This window comes from Somniosus microcephalus, chromosome 11, assembly GCF_052327205.1.
Source record: "Somniosus microcephalus isolate GS21.2 chromosome 11, FLI_Smic_1.0, whole genome shotgun sequence".
Lineage (NCBI taxonomy): Eukaryota > Metazoa > Chordata > Chondrichthyes > Squaliformes > Somniosidae > Somniosus > Somniosus microcephalus.
This window is the reverse complement of record NC_140997.1, coordinates 203,528,874-203,549,868: the sequence shown is the minus strand read 5'-3', so window position 1 is coordinate 203,549,868 and position 20,995 is coordinate 203,528,874. Positions and strand designations below refer to the sequence as shown.

The following is a 20,995-nucleotide window of genomic DNA, read 5'->3' as shown; positions in this document are numbered from 1 at the left end:
GGAGAGAGTCAGCATGGTTTTATGAAGGGGAAGGCATGTTTGACAAATTTGCTCGAATTCTTTGAGGACGTAACAAACAGGGTGGATAAAGGGGAACCAGTGGATGTGGTGTATTTGGACTTCCAAAAGGCATTTGACAAGGTGCCACACAAAAGATTACTGCACAAGATAAAAAATCACGGGATTGGGGGTAATATACTGGCATGGGTGGAAGATTGGCTATCTAACAGAAAACAGAGAGTTGGGATAAATGGTTCATTCTCGGGTTGGCAATCAGTAACTAGTGGTGTTCCGCAGGGGTCAGTGCTGGGACCCCAACTCTTTACAATCTATATTAACGATTTAGAGGAGGAGACCAAGTGCAACGTATCCAAGTTTGCCAACGATACAAAGATGGGAGGGAAAGCAGTGAGTGAGCAGGACATAAAAAACCTGTAAAAGGTCATAGACAGGCTAAGTGAGTGGGCAGAAATTTGGCAAATGGAATATAATGTTGGAAAGTGTGAGGTTATGCACTTTGGCAGAAAAAAATCAAAGAGCAAGTTATTATCTAAATGGAAAGAAACTGCAAAGTGCTACAGTACAAAGGGATCTGGGGGTCCTGGTGCATGAAACACAGAAGGTTAGTATGCAGGTACAGCAGGTGATCAGGAAGGCCAATGGAATCTTGGCTTTTATTGCAAGGGGGATGGAGTATAAAAGCAGGGAAGTCTTGCTTCAGTTATACAGGGTACTGGTGAGGCCACACCTGGAATACTGCGTACAGTTCTGGTTTCCATATTTAAGAAAAGATATACTCGCTCTCGAGGCAGTTCAGAGAAGGTTCACTCGGTTGATTCCGGAGATGAGGGGGTTGACGTATGAGGAAAGGTTGAGTAGGTTGGGACTCGACTCATTGGAGTTCAGAAGAATGAGAGGCGATCTTATCGAAACATATAAGATTGTGAGGGGGCTTGATCGGGTGGATGCGGGGAGGATGTTTCCACTGATGGGTAAGACTAGAACTAGGGGGCATAATCTTAGAATAAGGGGCTGCCGTTTCAAAACTGAGATGAGGAGAAACTTCTTCACTCAGAGGGTAGTAAATCTATGGAATTTGCTACCTCAGAGAGCTGTGGAAGCTGCGACATTAAATAAATTAAAAAAGGAAATAGACAGTCTCCTAGCTGATAAGGGAATTAAGGGTTATGGGGAGCGGGCAGGGAAGTGGACGTGAGTCTAGGTTCGGATCAGCCATGATCCTATTAAATGGCAGAGCAGGCCCAAGGGGCCGTATGGCCTACTCCTGCTCCTACTTCTTATGTTCTTACCTGTGGTATTATCCTGTCCATCCATCCCTTAGTGGCCCTATTCCCATCCCGACCTTCCTTTTTTTTATTGATGTACCTGTAAAATATTCTACTATTTTGTTTTATGTTCCTTGATAATTTAATTTCATATCTCCTCTTTGCCTTCCTAATTGCTTTTTTGACTTCTCTCCTAATCTCTTTGTATTCTCCCTTATCATGTATCCCTGCTGTCCATGTACTTAGTGTATGCCTCTTTCCTTAACCTCAATTTACCCCTTATGTCTTTATTCATCCATGGCATCTCATTAGTGTTTAGCTTGTTCTTGTTTTTTAGTGGAATATATTTTTCCTGGACTCTGTTAAACACCATTTTAAATGTTTCCCATTGCTGTTCTACATCATTGTTTGCCAATATTGTTGTCCATTTTATTTTCCCAAGTACTATTCGCAGCCCCGCAAAATCAGCTTTTCTCCAATCATTAACCTGGTTTTCGTCATACTTATGCCCTTCTCAATTATAATTTTAAAGCGTATTATATTATGGTCACTATTGCCTAGATGTTCCCCTACTTTTATTTCTCTTATCTGCTCTGGTTCATTCCCCATTACTAAATCCAATAGCGAATTCTCCCTTGTTGAGCTTTTTACATATTGGGTTAGAAAGGATTCCTGTACACATTGGAGGAACTCATTCCCTTATCCCCTATACCTACCTCTTCTGTCCAATTAATATCAGGGTAGTTGAAATCCCTCATGATTATTATTCCATGTTTTTTACTCATTTCCCTAATTTGTTTGCATATTTCTTCCTCCACCTTCATTCCACTATTAAGTGGTCTGTAGACTACATCCATTAGTGTGATTAATCCTTTATTATCTTTTATCTCTATCCACATGGATTCTATTTCTGTCTTGCTGATAGCTGCGTCACTTTTTTCTACTGCCATTATGTTATCCCTAATAAGTACAGCTATTCCACCTCCCCTTTTTCCCCTCTATCTTTTCTAAATATGTTATACTCTGCAATGTTTAACTCCCAGTCCTGATTTTTCTGTAGCCATGTCTCAGTAAGCCCTACTATGTCTGGTTCCTCACAACGTATTATTGCCTCCAGCTCCCCTGTTTTATTACGGACACTGTGTGCATTGCTGTACAGACAATTTAACTCATTTTTAATAGCAGTTCCTTTCACTTTATTTTTAACCATCTTTTTACACTCCTGTTCTATAACTCTATTTATTCCCGGGCCATCAATGTCCTCCCTTACTTTATCCTTTCCTACGTTCTCCTTACCTGTTTTGTTTATATTTAGGCTGGCTTCATTTCTTGCAGATCCCTCCCCCCGTCTTACTAGTTTAAAGCCTTTGCCACCTCCCTATTTACCCTTTCCACTAGGACACGAGTAATAAAATCACTGATTTAGATTTTTAATAGAAAATGTATAGAATTGTAGACTTTGATCACCAAAACATAGATAACAAACCTAGAATACCATTTAATAGAACACAATTTGACCAATTCAATACTGTAAATTAGTGGACCAAATAACAGGCTTTACGTTAGAACATCTCTCCATGGATACATATATATCTAGATAAAAATTCAGAGAAAACAAAATTATTGAAGTCATCAATTACATAATATGCTTGATGATCTACTCTGCATGCGAAATATTAGATCAAGTTAATGAGTGAAACCACAGATGAAAAAATGCTTCCAAAATATATCTGCATTAAATTAATTTATATGAATAAGTACCTCCAAACTGGGATGCACTACACCATCTTTGCCTGTGAGGCCGTAATCCACCTTTTTGATCAAAGAACTTCCCAATTTTTTTCCTAAAAGCTCCAACACAACTCCGATGTTTCCTTTCTTCATCTCTCTGGAAGCAAACACAAAAACCATGTCTTAAAAATGTAGGTCAGAAAGAAAGAACTTGCACTTCACAGCCAACAAATTACTTTTGAAGTGCAGCTACTGTTGCTATGTATGCAACCGAGATTGGCAATAGTGCACAAGGACCCAGCAAACTGGAAATGAGAAGAATGACCAATAAATCCATTTTTCTGCTGTTGCTGGTTGAGGAATAATGTTTGCTAGGAGAACTCTGCTCTGAGAACTTTTATGGTCACCTGAACAGCAATCAGAAAGGTAGCACCTTTAATAATGCAGAACTCACTCATTTTTGCACTAAGTTTCATACTAGATACGTTCTCAAATCCTGGAATAAGGCTTCACCCACAGCCTTCTGACTTAGAGCCAAGGGTGCTACAAACTGAGTTATTGTTAATACCATCTGAAAAGGTGGCAACTTTTATTAAAAACTCTCAAATGTAGTGTAGCAATTACTGGAATCTAAAGCCATTAATCGAACAGGAAAGGGTATTAACTTCTGGGAAACAGATGTGTGTATTACTTTGTTAAATTTTAGGTTTATGGTTTGCTTCTCATTTTAAGCACACAATCCGTTGCAGCATTATATAATTTTATGAGGCGGCTTGGTTTAGCAGTTAGCCACAATGAATGTTGATATTTTAAATTTATGATCTTTTGTATCAATAACGGCCCGTATTTTCCAACCCCCATGGGTGTGTTCGAGGTGTGTACACACCCGTAGGGGCTTTGCAAGTGCCGGTTTCAGGCATGCGAAGCGCATGCACTGAAAACCAGCACTTCCGATCTGTCAAGAATCCTCTTGACAGGTCATCCGCCTGCCCGGGCAAAGGGCCTCTGCGGGGGGAGTGTTCAGCTTTCTGCAGAACCTCCGCCCGCTGAAAACCTTTAAAAACCTTACGCCTGGTAAAAGCAGACATTTTACCAGCAAAAGAGTTTAAAAAGTAAAAATATATTCTTTTCCCACTCATTTATAATTTAAAAATACTTTTAAAAAGGTAAGTTTATTTTTAGCCCCATAAGAAACTTTAATTATTTTTTTCAAAAAATTAAATTTGTTTAAAATATTTAATTTTAATGTAATTTTAACTAATTTTAAATACGTGATTTAAAAAAAAAATTATTTAATGTTTTAGTGTGTTTTTTGAGTGATCCCCATTCATACTTTTGACAGATCTATACGGAGAGACCTGTCAAAAGTGTGAAGGTGGATTCCCTTCTTTGATTGGTTCCCCATGTGCCCCTGGGATACCTGGGCCTCAGTGCACGCGGACCAAGAGAGGCCCAGGATGGGAAGTGTCGGGACCTACGGAGCCAGCAGGTAAGTTCGTAGATTTTTCCAGACTGGAGGCATTCGCACGCAGGAAGCCTCCAATCGGAAAATCCGGCCCAATACTGCAACAGGACACCAGGCATCTAAAACCATAGAATTTAAAGGACAATTCTTCCCTTACCAATAACTTTTAAAATATGCTATCAAGTGCTTCCACAATGGTCCCACATGCCATCTGAAAATTCAGAAGCAAAAAGTACATACCTGCCAAAGCCTATACAGGAGAAAAGATTTGAGATCATGAACATATTCACCCTTCCCAGAAAAATCTTATTACTCTAATATGAATGAACACAGCCCTCTTTGTAGCCAGCATCTTCCTCAAACACTCCTATAGTTGAGAATAGTTTTAGTGAAATACAAGTTGTTGGAAGAAGGGGATTTCTGAATTTGCTCAATCTGTGAAACTCTCAAAATTAACACCTGAACAACTGTAACTGAAAGCTTCAAGCATTTAACCCGATAAGTTGCCTCTTCCTTACTCTACCCACCTGACATGTTCATTTGATACATCATTTATTTCTATGACTTCTCAACTGTTATCAGTGTCAAAAGAATTGCATTGAGACTGCCCAAGCCCATTTCATATATAACTCTTCGCCTTTTATACCTGATCACATTTTGTAACATAGTACTGCAAAATTTCCAGTTTCATTGTCTTATCAAAGTTTCAAAATTTGACCCAATCTGAACACCATACAGCAACACTTTGTTTTTTTGTGTAAATCCCAAGTTAGGAACCAACCTGACCCTTCTCCAGGAGCCTCACTTTACTTTGCTCCACAGCAAGGTTGGGCCCTCTGGATTTCCACTACAGTTTTAGCTTTGCATCGAAGCTGCAATTGTAGTGTGAATACAGGCTTAAATTAATCTCCGATTTCCTTTAATTACAGACTATCATTGGTAAAATTGATGAAACATTTAAGTTTAAAATGAGCATAATTAAAGCCACTGATTCTACAATCAGGGTTCAGTACTTTCATTACAATGAAACTAGAATCAAAGGTCCAAGTCACATCACTCATGGTTGACTCAGTGGAAAAAAAAAACAAATCCTACACAGCTACGTCTCAGTAACTGGACATCAATGGGAGTGGGGAGGGGGCATTTTTTCAAGTATGGATTATTTTTTGGGATGTGATTTCGGAGGAGGACTTTTAGAAGAGAGTGGGAAAAAATGATAGGGCCAGCATACTTTATTTTTCCGGTAAGGATTTTTCCTGCATGCTGCAATCCAGTCAAGGCCACATACATCCGTAGAATTTCATTAGTCCCCTGCAATACATGAAAAATATGAAATCAATATATCCAAGGAATATGGAAGCTACCAATTATAATTAAAACATGCAATTAAATTTGCAATTAATATGAGATACATTTGATAATCCAACTAGTACAAAAACACTTGATTCACAATTTTATTTGTGCAGAACACCCACCAAATTTCACAATATATTACACTTGTTATTCTGTATAACCCTACCCAGATAGGTCAGTATACTGTAATTTGATAATGTTGCCAAACACTACAGCCATACTGTTGAGCAAATTGAGTGATGCTTATATCCATTTATATCATTAATATATCAGTGGCCATTCCACAGAGATTTACGCCTTCATCTTCAAGTCACTTCTTGAAATTGAGATTTTGTAATCTGCATTTAAAACATTAACCTCCACTGACTTAACAAAAACCTAAAGCTTGCATGCCTCTTGATGCCTGCTTGTTGCATTAATACCAGAACCATTTCAGCTCAGGTCAAAACTGTACAGCATTACGACATCCAAGTTTCTACTACCGGACTACAAGCCTATTGAATGAATGATGGAGGGTATTCTGTTCCTCTGCAGGAGATATCTATTAATGAAATAAAGAGATTTGAATATACTGCAGGCTGCCAGTTCTTTTCAAAAACAAGTATAATTATGCTTGATCTTTGGGGTGGGAGAAATGAAAAGTTTTACATTACAAAACACCAAGGAGATGACAAAATTGATGTTCTTCACTCAATCACAACACTGACTTCTAAATTCTTTAGCAGGTTGGTCACAAGAGTTGTTTGGAAACATATCTTTGAATCCATAAGCATATTTACTTCTACGGACTGTGACAAAACAAACTGAAACTAGTCAATGTTAACATCTGAAATGCATATTAAAAAACTACTTTATCCTATCCAATTTAAAAATCTAAGACCTACTCAATTCAGTACAACTATTGGTAAAATCCACTAAAATTACAACTTGACACTTTATATTAGATGCAAAGATTTTTTAAATTAGCTACACAATGAACTACACATAAAACTGGCTAAGTGCTACCTCTCCATTTTGCAACATGTCAACTGTCAATTATCATTACCATTAAATTCAGTATTGTTAGAAACTAGGGGTGCCTAAAAATGTATATGGCTACACGAATAATATTGTGTTTAAATGATAAGTTTCGTTCTCCTGGAAAGCTTGCATTAGAATTTGAGACAGTCTTTTTAATCAGTTAGATTAGGTGAAACATAAACATTCCACACGGGGGCCCATAGGATGGCCCTGCCAGGCTAGTTATCTGTTATTTGTAAGTTAGGGTTTTGACTTTGTTAATGTATCTTTAATTTGGCCAGTGAAGGCCCAACCTATGTTTCTTCCATTATTACTAATAACCATATTACAATCTCCACAGATAGAATTTGGAGTTTGTTTAGCAGAACTTCTTGTGAAGATAATTAAAAGTTAATTAGGAAAAGACATAGAATGAAAGGAATTTGAGGAGGCTAAGGTATCCATCTTAGAATGGACCATTTGCTAGATGAAGGCGAGATAGTGACTGGCTAATGTGCGACAGCTCTGACTGGGGCCATGATTAAGAGGGACAGGGCCGGGCCTTGTACTTGCTGGGTTAAGGAGGATAGAATCAAGACAGATAAGATGGATTCCAATGGAGGAACCTTCAAAATGTAAAAACAAGAAAGATAAATTGGATGAAGTAATGAGACCCTCTTTTGGGGAGGGCTTTCATCCAAGAACCAAGACAAAGAACTTGAGCTGCCATTGGTTGATGAAGTTTTAGAGGAACCTCTATAGGTTAAATGGTCTTGTCAATAACTTGGCCTCAGGCCCACCCCTAAAAAGCAAATAAAAAGTGACACCCCGAGTGCTTATCCACACAGACGGTGGAGGGGAGAGCTGAACAGAAGTTGCAAAGAGAAGTTGGGCTGGTCGAACGCTCTTTTGAGAGTGATCCCATGCTCACCATCGTAGGCTCTAGAGTGAAAGAGAGAGAGAGAGAGAGGCCAGAAGTCAGAGAACTGTTCACGCATGCCAGCTGTCTGTCCGATCGGGTCTGATACCAGCTGCTTGTCACGGTCGTATGTTTTTGCTGTATTACTAGTGTGTTATATTCCGTCCTAAACTCCGATTAAACACAATATACCCACCATATTGGTTTGCACGCGATCCTGTTTACCAGAGATACGTGAATCTCTACAGTATCCAATCCACTGAATTTTTAGCTTACCTCAAAAATTAGAAGAATTCTGCTGTCCCTGAGGAATCGTTCATAAGGATAATCTTTCATATAGCCAAGGCCTCCTAGAATCTGCAGTGCTTCACTTATGCACACCCATGCTCCCTCAGAACTGTAAACCTGATCCAAAGACAGCCTCAGTTAGAAATCATCAGGAATAGACACACTGCTTACACAATAAAATTAGTTACATCAGAGCAGCAAGGAAATTCAGGGTACAAAATTTTAATTTTTTTTTATAAAAGTGATTGGAATTTACTGACATTTTGGAGAAATTGCAACTATAATAAATGAACAAGGTTACAATTATGGTTCTTTGTGACATTTGATTTTTATTAAAAAGAGCACTGGTGACAAGACACCCTTAGCCACGATACCACATACAGTAAGCAATGCAGACTCAATTATGTAGGTACAAGTTTGTGATGTGAACATTATAAAACAGCAACACTCCAATTCAGTATTTCATTATTTCAGTATTTCAACAGTAGCTGAAAAATGTCACCTCCTGTGACCGGCTGCCCGTCAGGAAAATGGTAGGAAAGCAATATTTTTCCTAACACCAAACAGTTGCTTGGGGCCTGGCAAGGACCATTTTAATTAAATCCACAGTTGTTTAATCCAGTTATATAGCTGATATTTTGACATTATATACAGTTGACATTCTGCAGGACTACACATCGCTTCTGAATATTGACATGTGGTAAATTTAATTACTCATATCTAACCTAATCCTCAAGTAAAATGAAATATTTTTATATAACGCAGTTCCTCTTCCTGCTCAAATGTCACAAATCACAAATGGAATCCTCTAAACTAGTTTCATAAAAATAATTTAAAATTTCAGTTCACCACCTTCACCATGGCTGCTTCCACAGAACAATCTGGCTCTCCTGGCCGGTCCATCATTCCTGCAGTCAGGTAAGCCATGCTCTCCATTACATAGGCTTGCATCGCCATCAGTGTAAATTTCTCCTAAAAGAAACCTCAACTGTAAAGATACATGAAAACTGACTTGCAAACGTACTACTCAAATATCATCTTCAGGTACACCAAAACACTGCTCCCACTGCTCTTAATGGGCAAAAAAATGTGACACTAATTTTTTTTTCATAGAATATACAGCACAGAAACAAGCCATTCGGCCCAACTGGTCTGTGCTGGTGTTTGTATTCCACAGGAGTCCCCCCTCCCATTCCATCTGCCTCATCTCAGCCTTTCAGCATATCTTTCCATTCCCTTTTCTCTCATGTACTCGTCTACTTTCCTTTTGAAAGCATCTAAGCTATTTGTCTCAACCACTTCCTGTGGTAGTGAGTACCACATTCTAACCACTCTGTGGGTAAAACCAAAGATTCAGAAACTAGTTCAAAAATGCAACTGATTGATTCAAGAACTACAGGTACTTTAAGGTAATTAAGTGTCTCAGTCCCAGGATGTTTAAAAGAGTTCTAAGAATTTTGATGTAAATCCTATAATGATTCAAATTTACTGTGATATGTAAATTAAATCTTCTTAAACACTAATTGGCTACAGGTTTCTGGTTTGCCTATACAACAGTGACTACACTTCAAAAAGTAATTAATTGGTTGTGAATCACTTTGGGGTGTCCTGGGGATGTGAAAGGTACTGCACAAATGCAAGTTCTTTCTTTTTCCCTCTCCCAAGACTTGGGTAGAAGGGAAATTTGTTATATAGGGATAGAATCAGCTGAGGGATAGGGTGAGCATGTTTAATGGCCTTTTTTGGATACACATAAAAAATAACTTACATTGTCTAGTGGATCTTTAACAAGTCAAATGTTGTGTTTTCCCTCGAGTTTTATTGCAATTTACCACTGTAAATCTCACTTCCTTTGCAGAGGCACCTAGAATAAAATCTCTCATTCCTGGCTAGTGCACACTGTAAATTACCCAGTTATCAGTTTACACGAGAGTTTAATCTAGACAATGAGAAGGAAAGAAATGCTGCCCTGGTGCTCCATTTCCAAATGCATTAATAGTCTGCAATGATTTTAGCAATGAGATATTGTAGCTACCTCTGAACAGACAGAATACACACAATCTCCAGAGATATAACCTGGCACTCCCAATCTAGATTTGTTTCTGAACAGTTCATATTTGGGGAGGAGGGAGAGGAAAATGTATTTTATACTGAAAACACAGAGCTCATCACCCTCCCTCCAGATTAGTTTTCCTTTAATTACTGTCATACTTTTTATCCATTTTCACTCCTGGGAATTTACAGTGAAAAATGAAGAAAGAAAGTGTAGTCCATAGGACTTGAGCAGATTGTCACTAAGAATGGTTGTTTATACTAAGAAACTGCAGGAATTGTATTTTTATACAGACAGGTTTTTGTTAAATAGGAAAAAATGAGAGCGAGTTCAACTTTCCACAAAGTCAACAAGTTATAGTTGTAAATGACAAACGATGAATATATTCAATTAACTCTAGTCTGGTACTGGGTATAAAGGCCACATTGTTCTGTCAATGTTTGCAGATAGTAAAAAAAACAGGATGTACCTGAATCAATCCAAACTCACTCAGCTTCCTGTCAAATTGCTTGCGGGTACAAGCATACTCTGCCGTCATCGCTACAAAAAGACAAAACATAAAATGAAGACTTACATTTATATAGTGCCTTATCCTGCCTCTCAGAAATGTTGCAGTGTTTCACACATAAATTATGAAGAGCAGTGACCACTTTGTAGACAAATGCAGTAGCACAGCAAGATCCCACTAACTTCAATGAGATGGCTGACCAGTTAATCTGTTTTTGGTAATGTTGGTTCAGGAAGAAATGCAGGCCAGGAAGCTGGGACAACTCCCTGCTCTTTTTTGAATATTACCATGGGATCTTCAACATCCTCCTGAACCAACAGAATAGGCAGATGGAGCTTTAGTTTAATCCAGTTTTAGTTCAGAAGGGCTGCCTAGTTTTATGGTAGGGTAAGATAGTGTTCTGTTTATGGTATGAGACTAGCAACCTAGAGACTGTAAATTCAATTCCCACCATAGGAGGTTGTGAATTGTGGGCTGGCACCAGAAAAAAATGATCAGCAAAACTACTGGTTCACCATAAAAATCCAACTAGTTCACTAATGTCCTTCAGGAAAGAGAACCTGGCTATATGTGACTCCAGTTTAAACTACGTGACTGACTCTTAAATGCCTTGAACATCAAAAAGACAGCCTACCACTACTTATTCAGATCAACTAGGGATGGGCAATAAACGCGGTCTTGCCAGTGTTAGATAAAAAAAATCATGCTCAAATTCTGGAGTAGGACTCGGAGGCTAGAGTGTTACCAAGCTGATGGAGTATTTCCAGCATTTTCTGTTTTTATTTCAGATTTCCAGCGTCCGCAGTATTTTGCTTTTGGATCAAGCTGATGTTTATTCAGTATTTAGTTTCCACGCGAGCAAGATTCATTTTTTGAGCAGTGGTCTACATTCAAGAAGATATTTCACATCTTTCAAGATAAATATATTCCACTGAGGAAAAAGGGGAGTAAAAGAAAAGACAGCCATCCGTGGCTTAGTAAAGTAATAAAGGATAGTATTCGACTGAAAACAAGGGCATATAAATTAGCCAAATCTAGTGGGAGGATAGAAGATTGGGAAGCATTTAAAAGCCAGCAAACAATAACTAAAAGATTAATTAAGAAAGGGAAGATAGATTTTGAAAGTAAACTAGCAAAAAATATAAAAACAGATAGCAAGAGTTTCTACAGCTATATAAAAAGAAAAAGGGTGGCTAAAGTGAACGTTGGTCCCTTAGAGGATGGGACCGGGAAACTATTGGTGGGGAACATAGAGATGGCAAAGACGCTGAACAAATATTTTGTATCAGTCTTTACAATAGAGGACACTAAAAATATCCCAACACTGGACAAACAGGGGGCAAGGGGGGGGGGGGGGGCGGGGGGGAGGAGCTAAACACGATTAAAATCACTAAGGAGATGGTACTCAGTAAAATAATGGGACTTAAGGTGGATAAATCCCCTGGACCCGATGGCCTACATCCTAGGGTCTTGAGAGAAATGGCGGTAGGGATTGTGGATGCATTGGTGATTATTTTCCAGAACTCCCTGGACTCAGGAAAGGTCCCAGCAGATTGGAAAACTGCTAATGTAACACCCTTATTTAAGAAGGGAAGTAGACAAAAAGCTGGAAACTATAGACCAGTTAGCCTAACATCTGTGGTTGGCAAAATGTTGGAGTCCATTATTAAGGAAACAGTAACAGAGCATTTGGATAAACATAATTTAATAGGACGGAGTCAGCATGGTTTTACGAAGGGGAAGTCATGTTTGACAAATTTACTCGAATTCTTTGAGGATGTAACATACAGGGTGGATAAAGGGGAACCAGTGGATGTAGTGTATTTGGACTTCCAAAAGGCATTTGACAAGGTTCCACACAAAAGATTACTGATCAAGATAAAAAATCACGGGATTGGGGGTAATATACTGGCATGGGTGGAAGATTGGCTATCTAACAGAAAACAAAGAGTTGGGATAAATGGTTCGCTCTCGGGCTGGCAATCAGTAACTAGTGGTGTTCCGCAGGGGTCAGTGCTGGGACCCCAACTCTTTACAATCTATATTAACGATTTGGAGGAAGGGACCGAGTGCAACATATCCAAGTTTGCTGACGATACAAAGATGGGAGGGAAAGCAGTGAGTGAGGAGGACATAAAAAACCTGTAAAAGGACATAGACAGGCTAAGTGAGTGGGCAGAGATTTGGCAGACGGAATATAATGTTGGAAAGTGTGAGGTTATGCACTTTGGCAGAAAAAATCAAAGAGCAAGTTATCACCTAAATGGAGAGAAACTGCAAAGTGCTACAGTACAAAGGGATCTGGGGGTCCTGGTGCATGAAACACAAAAAGTTAGTATGCAGGTGCAGCAGGTGATCAGGAAGGCCAATGGAATCTTGGCTTTTATTGCAAGGGGGGTGGAGTATAAAAACAAGGAAGTCTTGCTGCAGTTACACAGGGTATTGGTGAGGCCACACCTGGAATACTGCGTGCAGTTTTGGTTTCCATATTTAAGAAAAGATATATTTGCTCTTGAGGCGGTTCAGAGAAGGTTCACTCGGTTGATTCCAGAGATGAGGGGGTTGACGTATGAGGAGAGGTTGAGTAGGTTGGGACTCTACTCATTGGAGTTCAGAAGAATGAGAGGCGATCTTATCGAAACATATAAGATTGTGAGGGGGCTTGATCGGGTGGATGCGGTGAGGATGTTTCCACTGATGGGTGAGACTAGAACTAGGGGGCATAATCTTAGAATAAGGGGCTGCCCTTTCAAAACTGAGATGAGGAGAAACTTCTTCAGTCAGAGGGTAGTAAATCTATGGAATTTGCTACCCCAGAGAGCTGTGGAAGCTGCAACATTAAATAAATTTAAAATGGAGATAGACAGTTTCCTAGCAGATAAGGGAATTATGGGTTACGGGGAGCGGGCAGGGAAGTGGACGTGAGTCTAGATTCGGATCAGCCATGATCCTATTGAATGGCGGAGCAGGCCCGAGGGGCCGTATGACCTACTCCTGCTCCTATTTCTTATGTTCTTATGTAATCTCACCAATAAGCTTTTTAATCATTCCGGCAGATGCACTACCCATGCTAAATCGTCCACTATTCAAGATCATCATGGCCACCTGCAGGAGATCAGGAGTCAGAATTAATTTCATTTCTAGTTATCAAAATTTCTTCTGCGTAAAGCATAATACTGGTCCATTTACTTTCAACTATGAGTTTACTGCCCAAAATTCAGTACTAACAATTTCTTTGGATAGTTTTGATACACAAGAAGCAAGTTTTAAGTGATCATGGTCCATCTTATGTAGTTTCATGACCCCTCCAAATACAGGAAACTCTCGTTTAAACGGCACCTAAATATCCGGAATTCTCTATTAACCGGCAAAATTCTCACTCCGAAAACAACACCTCAATAACCGGCAATGTTGCCAAGTCCAAGTCTCCCGCGGTGGCCGAGTTAGTCAGTGGGGGTAGTTCTCCAAACTGCCACTACTCGGCTTCTTGGCGCTGTCGGAAGTCGGAACACCTCAATACCCCTGTAACAGGAGTCTGACTCTCCCGCGCTGCCGGTAGTCTCTTCTGAGCCGCCATTTTACAGGGGTACTGTGTCTCCCACACTGCTGGTAGTCATTGCATTACCCTCAACTGGCAGTACTGAACTTAATCAAGCATCTTCCACCATCCATTTAACACAACATTCTGTAGGTGAGTACCCAATTACTGTATACTGCACATTGCTTGATTTTTTTATTTTTCTTTGTTAGAAATAGCCTTGGTAGATAACCCTCTCCGTCATCCAGAATTTTTGATCAACCGGCAACACGCCAGTCCCGTCGGTGCCGGATACCAAAGAGTTTCCTGTAGTCTCATTATAATGCAATATATACGTTATATATTACCCTGTATCAGTACAATAATTTGAGACACCACCACTTATTAAACCATATACGATTCGATCTCAAGAGCCAGCCATCAAGAAAAATGGAGTAAGAGATTTACCAGAATGATACCAGGGATAAGGGACATTAGTTATGTGGAGAGACTAGAGAAGCTGAGATTGTTCTTAGAGCAGAGAAGGTTAAAGGGAGATTTAATAAGAGGCATTCAAAATTATGAGGGGCTTTGATAGCGTAAATAAGGAAAAGCTGTTTTCACTGGCAGGAGTGTCAGTAACCAGAGGACATATTTAAGATAATTGGAGATTTTTTTTTTATTTTTTTATACAGTGAGTTATGATCTGGAATGCACTGCCTGAAAGGGTGGTACAAGCAGTTTCTATAGTAACTTTCAAAAGGGAATTAAATACATACATGAAAGGGCAAACATTGCAGGGCTATGGAGAAAGAGCACAGGAGTGGGACTAAGCGCTTGCAAAGAGCCAGCACAGGCATGATGGGCCAAATGACCTCCTTCTGTGTTGCATGATTCTATGAAATCAATATGTCAACTACTTATGACAGATTCATTCATCCATAAGTAAGTTGTCTGCTATAAGCAGCAAGCATCCCGCTCCGCTTCTTCCTTGAACAGAGGCCCGACCAGTCCCCATCCACCACCACCCTCCTCCGCCTGGCTGAACTTGTTCTCACATTGAACAACTTCTCCTTTAACTCCACTCATTTCCTCCAAATCAAAGGTGTTGCCATGGGTACCCGCATGGGTCCTAGCTATGCCTGCCTTTTCGTGGGCGATGTGGAACAATCTTTGTTCCAGTCCTACTCGGGTCCCCTCCCTCACCTTTTTCCGATACATTGATGACTGTATCGGTGCCGTTTCCTGCTCTCGTCCCGAACTTGACAATTTCATTCACTTTGCCTCCAATTTCCACCCTTCCCTCACCTTCACATGGTCCATCTCTGACTCTTCCCTTCCCTTCCTCGACTTCTCCGTCTCCATCTCTGGGGATAGGTTATCGACCAATATTCACTACAAGCCCACTGACTCCCACAGCTACCTGGACTACACTTCCTCCCACCCCGCTTCCTGTAAGGACTCTATTCCATTCTCCCAGTTTCTCAGTCTCCGCCGTATCTGCTCCAACGATGCCACCTTCCACACCAGTGCTTCAGACATGTCTCCCTTTTTCCGCAACCGATTCCCCTCTACCGTGGTTGACACTGCCCTCGACCGTGTCAGTTCTATCTCCCGCACTTCTGCCCTCGCCCCTGCCCCTCCCTCCCGGAACCACGATAGGGTTCCCCTTGTCCTCACCTTTCACCCCACCAGCCTCCACATTCAACGGATCATCCTCCAGCATTTCCGCTACCTCCAAAATGATCCCACCACCAAACGTATCTTCCCCTCCCCTCCCCTTTCAGCATTCCGCAGGGACTGCTCCCTCCGAGACACCCTAGTCCACTCCTCTATTACCCCAAACAGCCCTTCCCCTTCGCCTGGCACCTTCCCGTGCAAGCGGAGGAGATGTAACATCTGCCCCGATACCTCCCCCCTTCCCACTGTCCAGGGCCCCAAACACCCCTTCCAGGTGAAACAGCGATTTACTTGTACTTCTCGCAATCTAGTATACTGTATTCGCTGCTCACGATGCGGTCTCCTCTACATTGGGGAGACCAAACGCAGATTGGGTGACCGCTTTGCGAAACACCTCCGTTCAGTCCGTAAGGGTGACCCCAAGCTTCCGGTCGCCTGTCATTTTAATTCACCGCTCCATTCCCACTCGGACCTCACCGTCCTTGGCCTCTTGTATTGTTCCACGGGAGCTCAACGTAAACTCGAGGAACAGCACCTCATCTTCCGATTAGGCACTCTGCAGCCTTCCGGACTCAATATCGAGTTCAACAATTTCAGATCATAACCTCAGCCCCCATTTCATTTTTTCTTGTAATTTTTCCACTCCTTTCCCCACCCCCCCCCTTTCCTTTTGTTTCTCTCTCACACCTGGCAGCTATCTCTTGCCCTGCCAGTACACTTTACATCTAATCTCAGCCTATTACCATCTCGTCTAGTTTCTAATACCTTTTATTGTCTCTTTTACTTCTTTGTTTCTTTTATTCTTTTGTCCGATCGCAGCCCTGCCTCCGATCTATCTTCTTTTCTTTCCAGTTTTGAAGAAGGGTTCGACCCGAAACGTCAACTCAAATTTCTCTCCACGGATGTTGCCTGACCTGCTGAGTTTTTCCAGCATTTTCTGTTGTTATTTCGGATTTCCAACATCCGCAGTATTTTGCTATCATAATAGGTTATAGCCCTTGGTATAAGTGGCAATAGGTGATAGCCCTTGGTATAAGTGGCAATAGGTTACACCCTAGGTGACTTGTGGAGTTTCCAGTTCTCCAAATTGGTACCAATATACGTACAGGTATTTCATTCTGTATATGTGTGTGCTGGGATCAGCTATAACATTCTGTGAGGATCGGCTGTACTTGTAGTGTGGTGCATAGTCGCACTACAACTGATCTGGTCAGAGTACAACAATAATGGTTGCTAATTATCATCCAATTAAAGCAGCATTAGCATTTGTTTGAAACAATTGATTCCCTATTGAACTCTATTATTTTGGTTTGGGATTAACGATGTGTTCAGAGTAATCAACAGTTCCTAATAGCCATGTCTGACATAAGTGGAGCTGACTGCATCACACAAAACACCACAATCTAGAACATGTTGAAAAATATCAACATATCAGAGGCTGAAATGCCATTAACGATGAGAGCAAAATGCAAGCAGTTTAATGTCATTTTAAGCTGGAATTTTCTTTTAAACTGCCTTGTAATATACTGTGTATTGACCCATATTCATTCAGTGCAACTGATGCCTTCACTGCTCACAGGATGTCCATTCCACAACTTGCAAGATGATAATTTGGATAATAGATCCATATTGTGCATTAAGTAGGGATGGTATGCTCATACTGAGCGAATGACAAAAATCCCAAGTCCAACTGTCTGTCCTTGCTGGGATTTAAATTCTAGCACTACAGGTACCAAGTCACCTCTCCTATAATGGTCAGGCTGGTATAACTTACAGTAGATTTGCAGTAATATTAGTAAGATCACCTGTGGCATTGCTCATGGTGAACCAGAGATTACCCTGTTGGCGGTGGGGGGTGAGGGGCAAGAAGAGGAAGTGCATATTTCTACTGAATGGTAGCTGAAAGCATTTTTTTTTGTTAAATGAGTGATTTGATTTGTTTCTCTTTTATTGGTATATTCGGCAGGTTTCACAGCATACAGAATGGTACCACGTAGCCACTGCAGACTGGCAACCATGGATCTTTCTCCCCAGCTCCTCTCTGCCTGGTTCCTGCTGGTGTTCACAGCGCACAGTAGTGGCATGGTGGGTTAATAATTTTGTTTAGGAGAATTTGTAAATTATATATATATTTTTTTTTTACAGTGGAACACAAGAGTACAGGAAACTTTGATTTATCCAGAGGTTGTATGTCCGGAAACCTCGATCTAACGGCAGAAATCAGCAGCCATTTTGGTTAGGTTTTTTTTCTTCTCCTAGCATTTTTATTAACAGTCAGGCTCTGGAAAGCGTCTCTGTAGCTTAGCAACAGCTTCAGAGACGCTTCCAAGGTACGGGCCGAGTATTTACAGGCTGTGTTTGTTGTCAGATACGGAGATGAAAACCTCCGTATCCTTCAACATTAGCGCTGGTCTATCCGGAAGTTTTGATAGATCGGCAGCAGCTCGGTCCTGTCATTGCTGGATATTGCGAAGTTTCCTGTAATACAGTGTTGGAAGTGACTGTATTTAGCAGTAATACATGAGGGTGCTAGAAGTGACTGTTAATCAAAGACAGGTACTGGATTGAGAGATCAACAATTTAGAGCATTGCACTTAGAATCAAATTATGTATTTTGTCATTTTATTTTAGAAACAAAGACAATATGAATGCAGAACAAAGATCATGAGAGAATTAAAGAGTGAGAGACAATCAGGCAGACATAAAGCTGTCTGATTTTTAAATTTACTTCTTCTGAGCAATGTCATTAAAGACCAACATTGTTCATTTCAAGAACGTGCAATTGTTTATTTCCCCGAGTAGTAGTAAAAATGTAACTTATATTTAATGACAAAACAATGAACAGCAGTTTAAAATTAATATTTCAAATGACAAATGTAAAGTGAGCCCTTATTATTTACCTTAAATCCACCTCCTACTTCGCCCAGGACATTTTCTACTGGCACTTTGCTATTCTCAAAGTGAACTTCACACGCTGAAAAAGACAAAACCAGCAATTAGCATTTTGCAGAGTACAGAATGTATGAAACTTAATACACCTGTCGTCTGATACTCATTATGAAGATTTCATCAAGATAGCCTACTGAAATTATCAAGAAGTTTGCAGTGGTTAAGAGTTTATACTCATTTTTCCACCTTTTAAACCACTGACTAATTGGTAAAGAAAAAAGCAACCAGCTCCCAGGCCTTTGCCTAGAATGATTGTCTGCTTGCTCTGACATGTATGAGCTGGATGAGGAGTGGTGATATGGCAGTGGCAGTCATCACTATTACAAGTGTGGAGTCTTATTCCATCGGGTATTAATTGATGGAGATTTAAAAACATTTTAACTTTTTTTCCCCCCTTTCTGTCTCTTTTTTCTTTCTCTCTTAATCCAATTTTTCTTTCCCTCTCTTTATTCCTCTTTCTGTGCCTCTGACATTGAATTTACCCACTCTAATTTATACTTCCTTCTCAGTCTTGCGTTATTTCTCAATCCTGCGTTATTTCTCAATCCTTCAATCTGATTGGTTAAGGAGATACCCTGTTGGTTGCCCCGTTCACCCAGGTCCCAGACGCCCGGTTTCCCTTGTAGCGCTGTTATCAGCTCGCACTTTCAGCAACTTGCCACGCAAAAAATGTAAAAACCTAAATGTGCAGGGCTAGTCTAACCAACAGCAGACACTGTTAGATACCCTGCAATAGCAAATTACGGCCCAATGCTAATACTGAACATTTTCTGCAGGTGGTTAAAATGCACAAATATCTGAAGTGGATTTTTCTTCAGAGTTAGAAGCACAGAACCAGGTTAAGTTTTCTAACCTTGGGCAGTTTAAAAATTAAAACACAAAATTATTTCAAAGCAGAAATGATTTTCAATTGTACACACATTTTAGCAGAAAAATGGAAAGTGAATTGGGTAGCAATGCAAATAATCCAATTCATTATCGAGGGCTGAAAGTGGGAAGCTGTGAGAAAAACCTATTACTAAATATATAATCTTTGCCAAAGGACACCTTATTCTATCGCTAGATTTCTCTAGCATGCCTGAAACACGTGATTTCACCTTTACACTTAAAATTTTCTGTAGCATCTTGGGCAACTGTTCAAGAAAAAAAGCTTCTCAACCCTGCTCACCATTCTGAACTAATCCTGTGAAAAGAAAAGCTTTCAAAATACACCAAGAAAAATCTGGTTAGAGCAAACCAGTCCTTGTAATAATATTCATATTCAAACAATTCAATTTAGAAATATTAGCAGGTGACGATCATGGTTAGAATTTACCAGCTACTACAAACTTTCAACAATAAATGGGAAAATTATTCTATTACCTATGTAACTAAAGTTAGCAACACATTAAGTTTACTCAACATATAGTGGGCCAAAATTTTTATACAACATCTAGAAAATTAAATGTTTTCAAGTCAGCATTATGAGCATCTTACTATTTGATCCACGGATTCCCAGTTTGTCTTCTGGTTTCCCACTGGTAATGCCACCAAATTGTCTCTCCACCAAAAAAGCCGTGATCTTGTCCTTAGTTGTACCGTCTTTGTCAACCACTTCTGTCCGTGCAAACACTGTAAAAATATCTGCAATTCCACCATTTGATATCCAGATCTGCAGCAGAAGCCATTGGATAACCATCAGGAACAAGAATAATGGCCGATAATTTTTCCCCTATCCCTAGCTCAATTGATTCTATTACCAGCACAATTTGCACTGTTGTCTTTGCTCAGTTGGTAGCACTCTTTTTATTAATTCACGGGACGTGGGCGTTGCTGGCAAGGCCAGCATTTATTGCCTATCCCTAACTGCCCTGGAGAAGATGGTGGTGAGCCACATTCTTGAACAGCTGCAGTCCGTGTAGTGAAGGTACTCCCATAGTGCGGTTAAGTAGGGAGTTCCAGGATTTTGACCCAGCGACAATGAAGGAATGGAGATATATTTCCAAGTCAGAATGGTGTGTGACTTGGAGGGGAACTTGGAGGCGGTAGTGTTCCCATGCGCCTGCTGCTCTTGTCCTTCTAGATGATACAGGTCGTGACTTGGAGTCAGGATGTATTGGGTTAAGCCTTTCCCCAGAAATTGAGCGCATAATCTAGGCTAACACTCCAGTACAGTAAAAGGCATTTTAAGGTTCTCTAGATCAAGCATTTTAACTTTCCTTTTATATACTGAACACTGAACTCAGATACCTATCTCCCGTGGCTTTG

The 20,995-nt window shown here is 40.3% G+C and overlaps 1 protein-coding gene across 3 annotated transcripts in view; it reads right to left on the bottom strand.

Annotated features, from left to right (window-relative positions):
- acad9 (acyl-CoA dehydrogenase family, member 9) overlaps window positions 1-20,995 on the bottom strand; it is a 72,345-nt gene that overhangs the window by 19,906 nt on the left and 31,444 nt on the right. For 2 of the 3 annotated variants that reach the window (XM_086001723.1, XM_086001724.1), the window contains exons 7-14: window positions 20,225-20,399; window positions 18,700-18,773; window positions 13,632-13,707; window positions 10,564-10,634; window positions 8,894-9,013; window positions 8,030-8,158; window positions 5,714-5,793; window positions 3,048-3,174 (exon numbers count right to left, since the gene is read on the bottom strand). In XM_086001723.1, the coding sequence (XP_085857849.1) occupies window positions 3,048-3,174; window positions 5,714-5,793; window positions 8,030-8,158; window positions 8,894-9,013; window positions 10,564-10,634; window positions 13,632-13,707; window positions 18,700-18,773; window positions 20,225-20,399 (852 nt within the window). The remainder of the gene's footprint in view (window positions 1-3,047; window positions 3,175-5,713; window positions 5,794-8,029; window positions 8,159-8,893; window positions 9,014-10,563; window positions 10,635-13,631; window positions 13,708-18,699; window positions 18,774-20,224; window positions 20,400-20,995) is intronic. The other variant, XR_015080045.1, reaches the window with a different exon arrangement.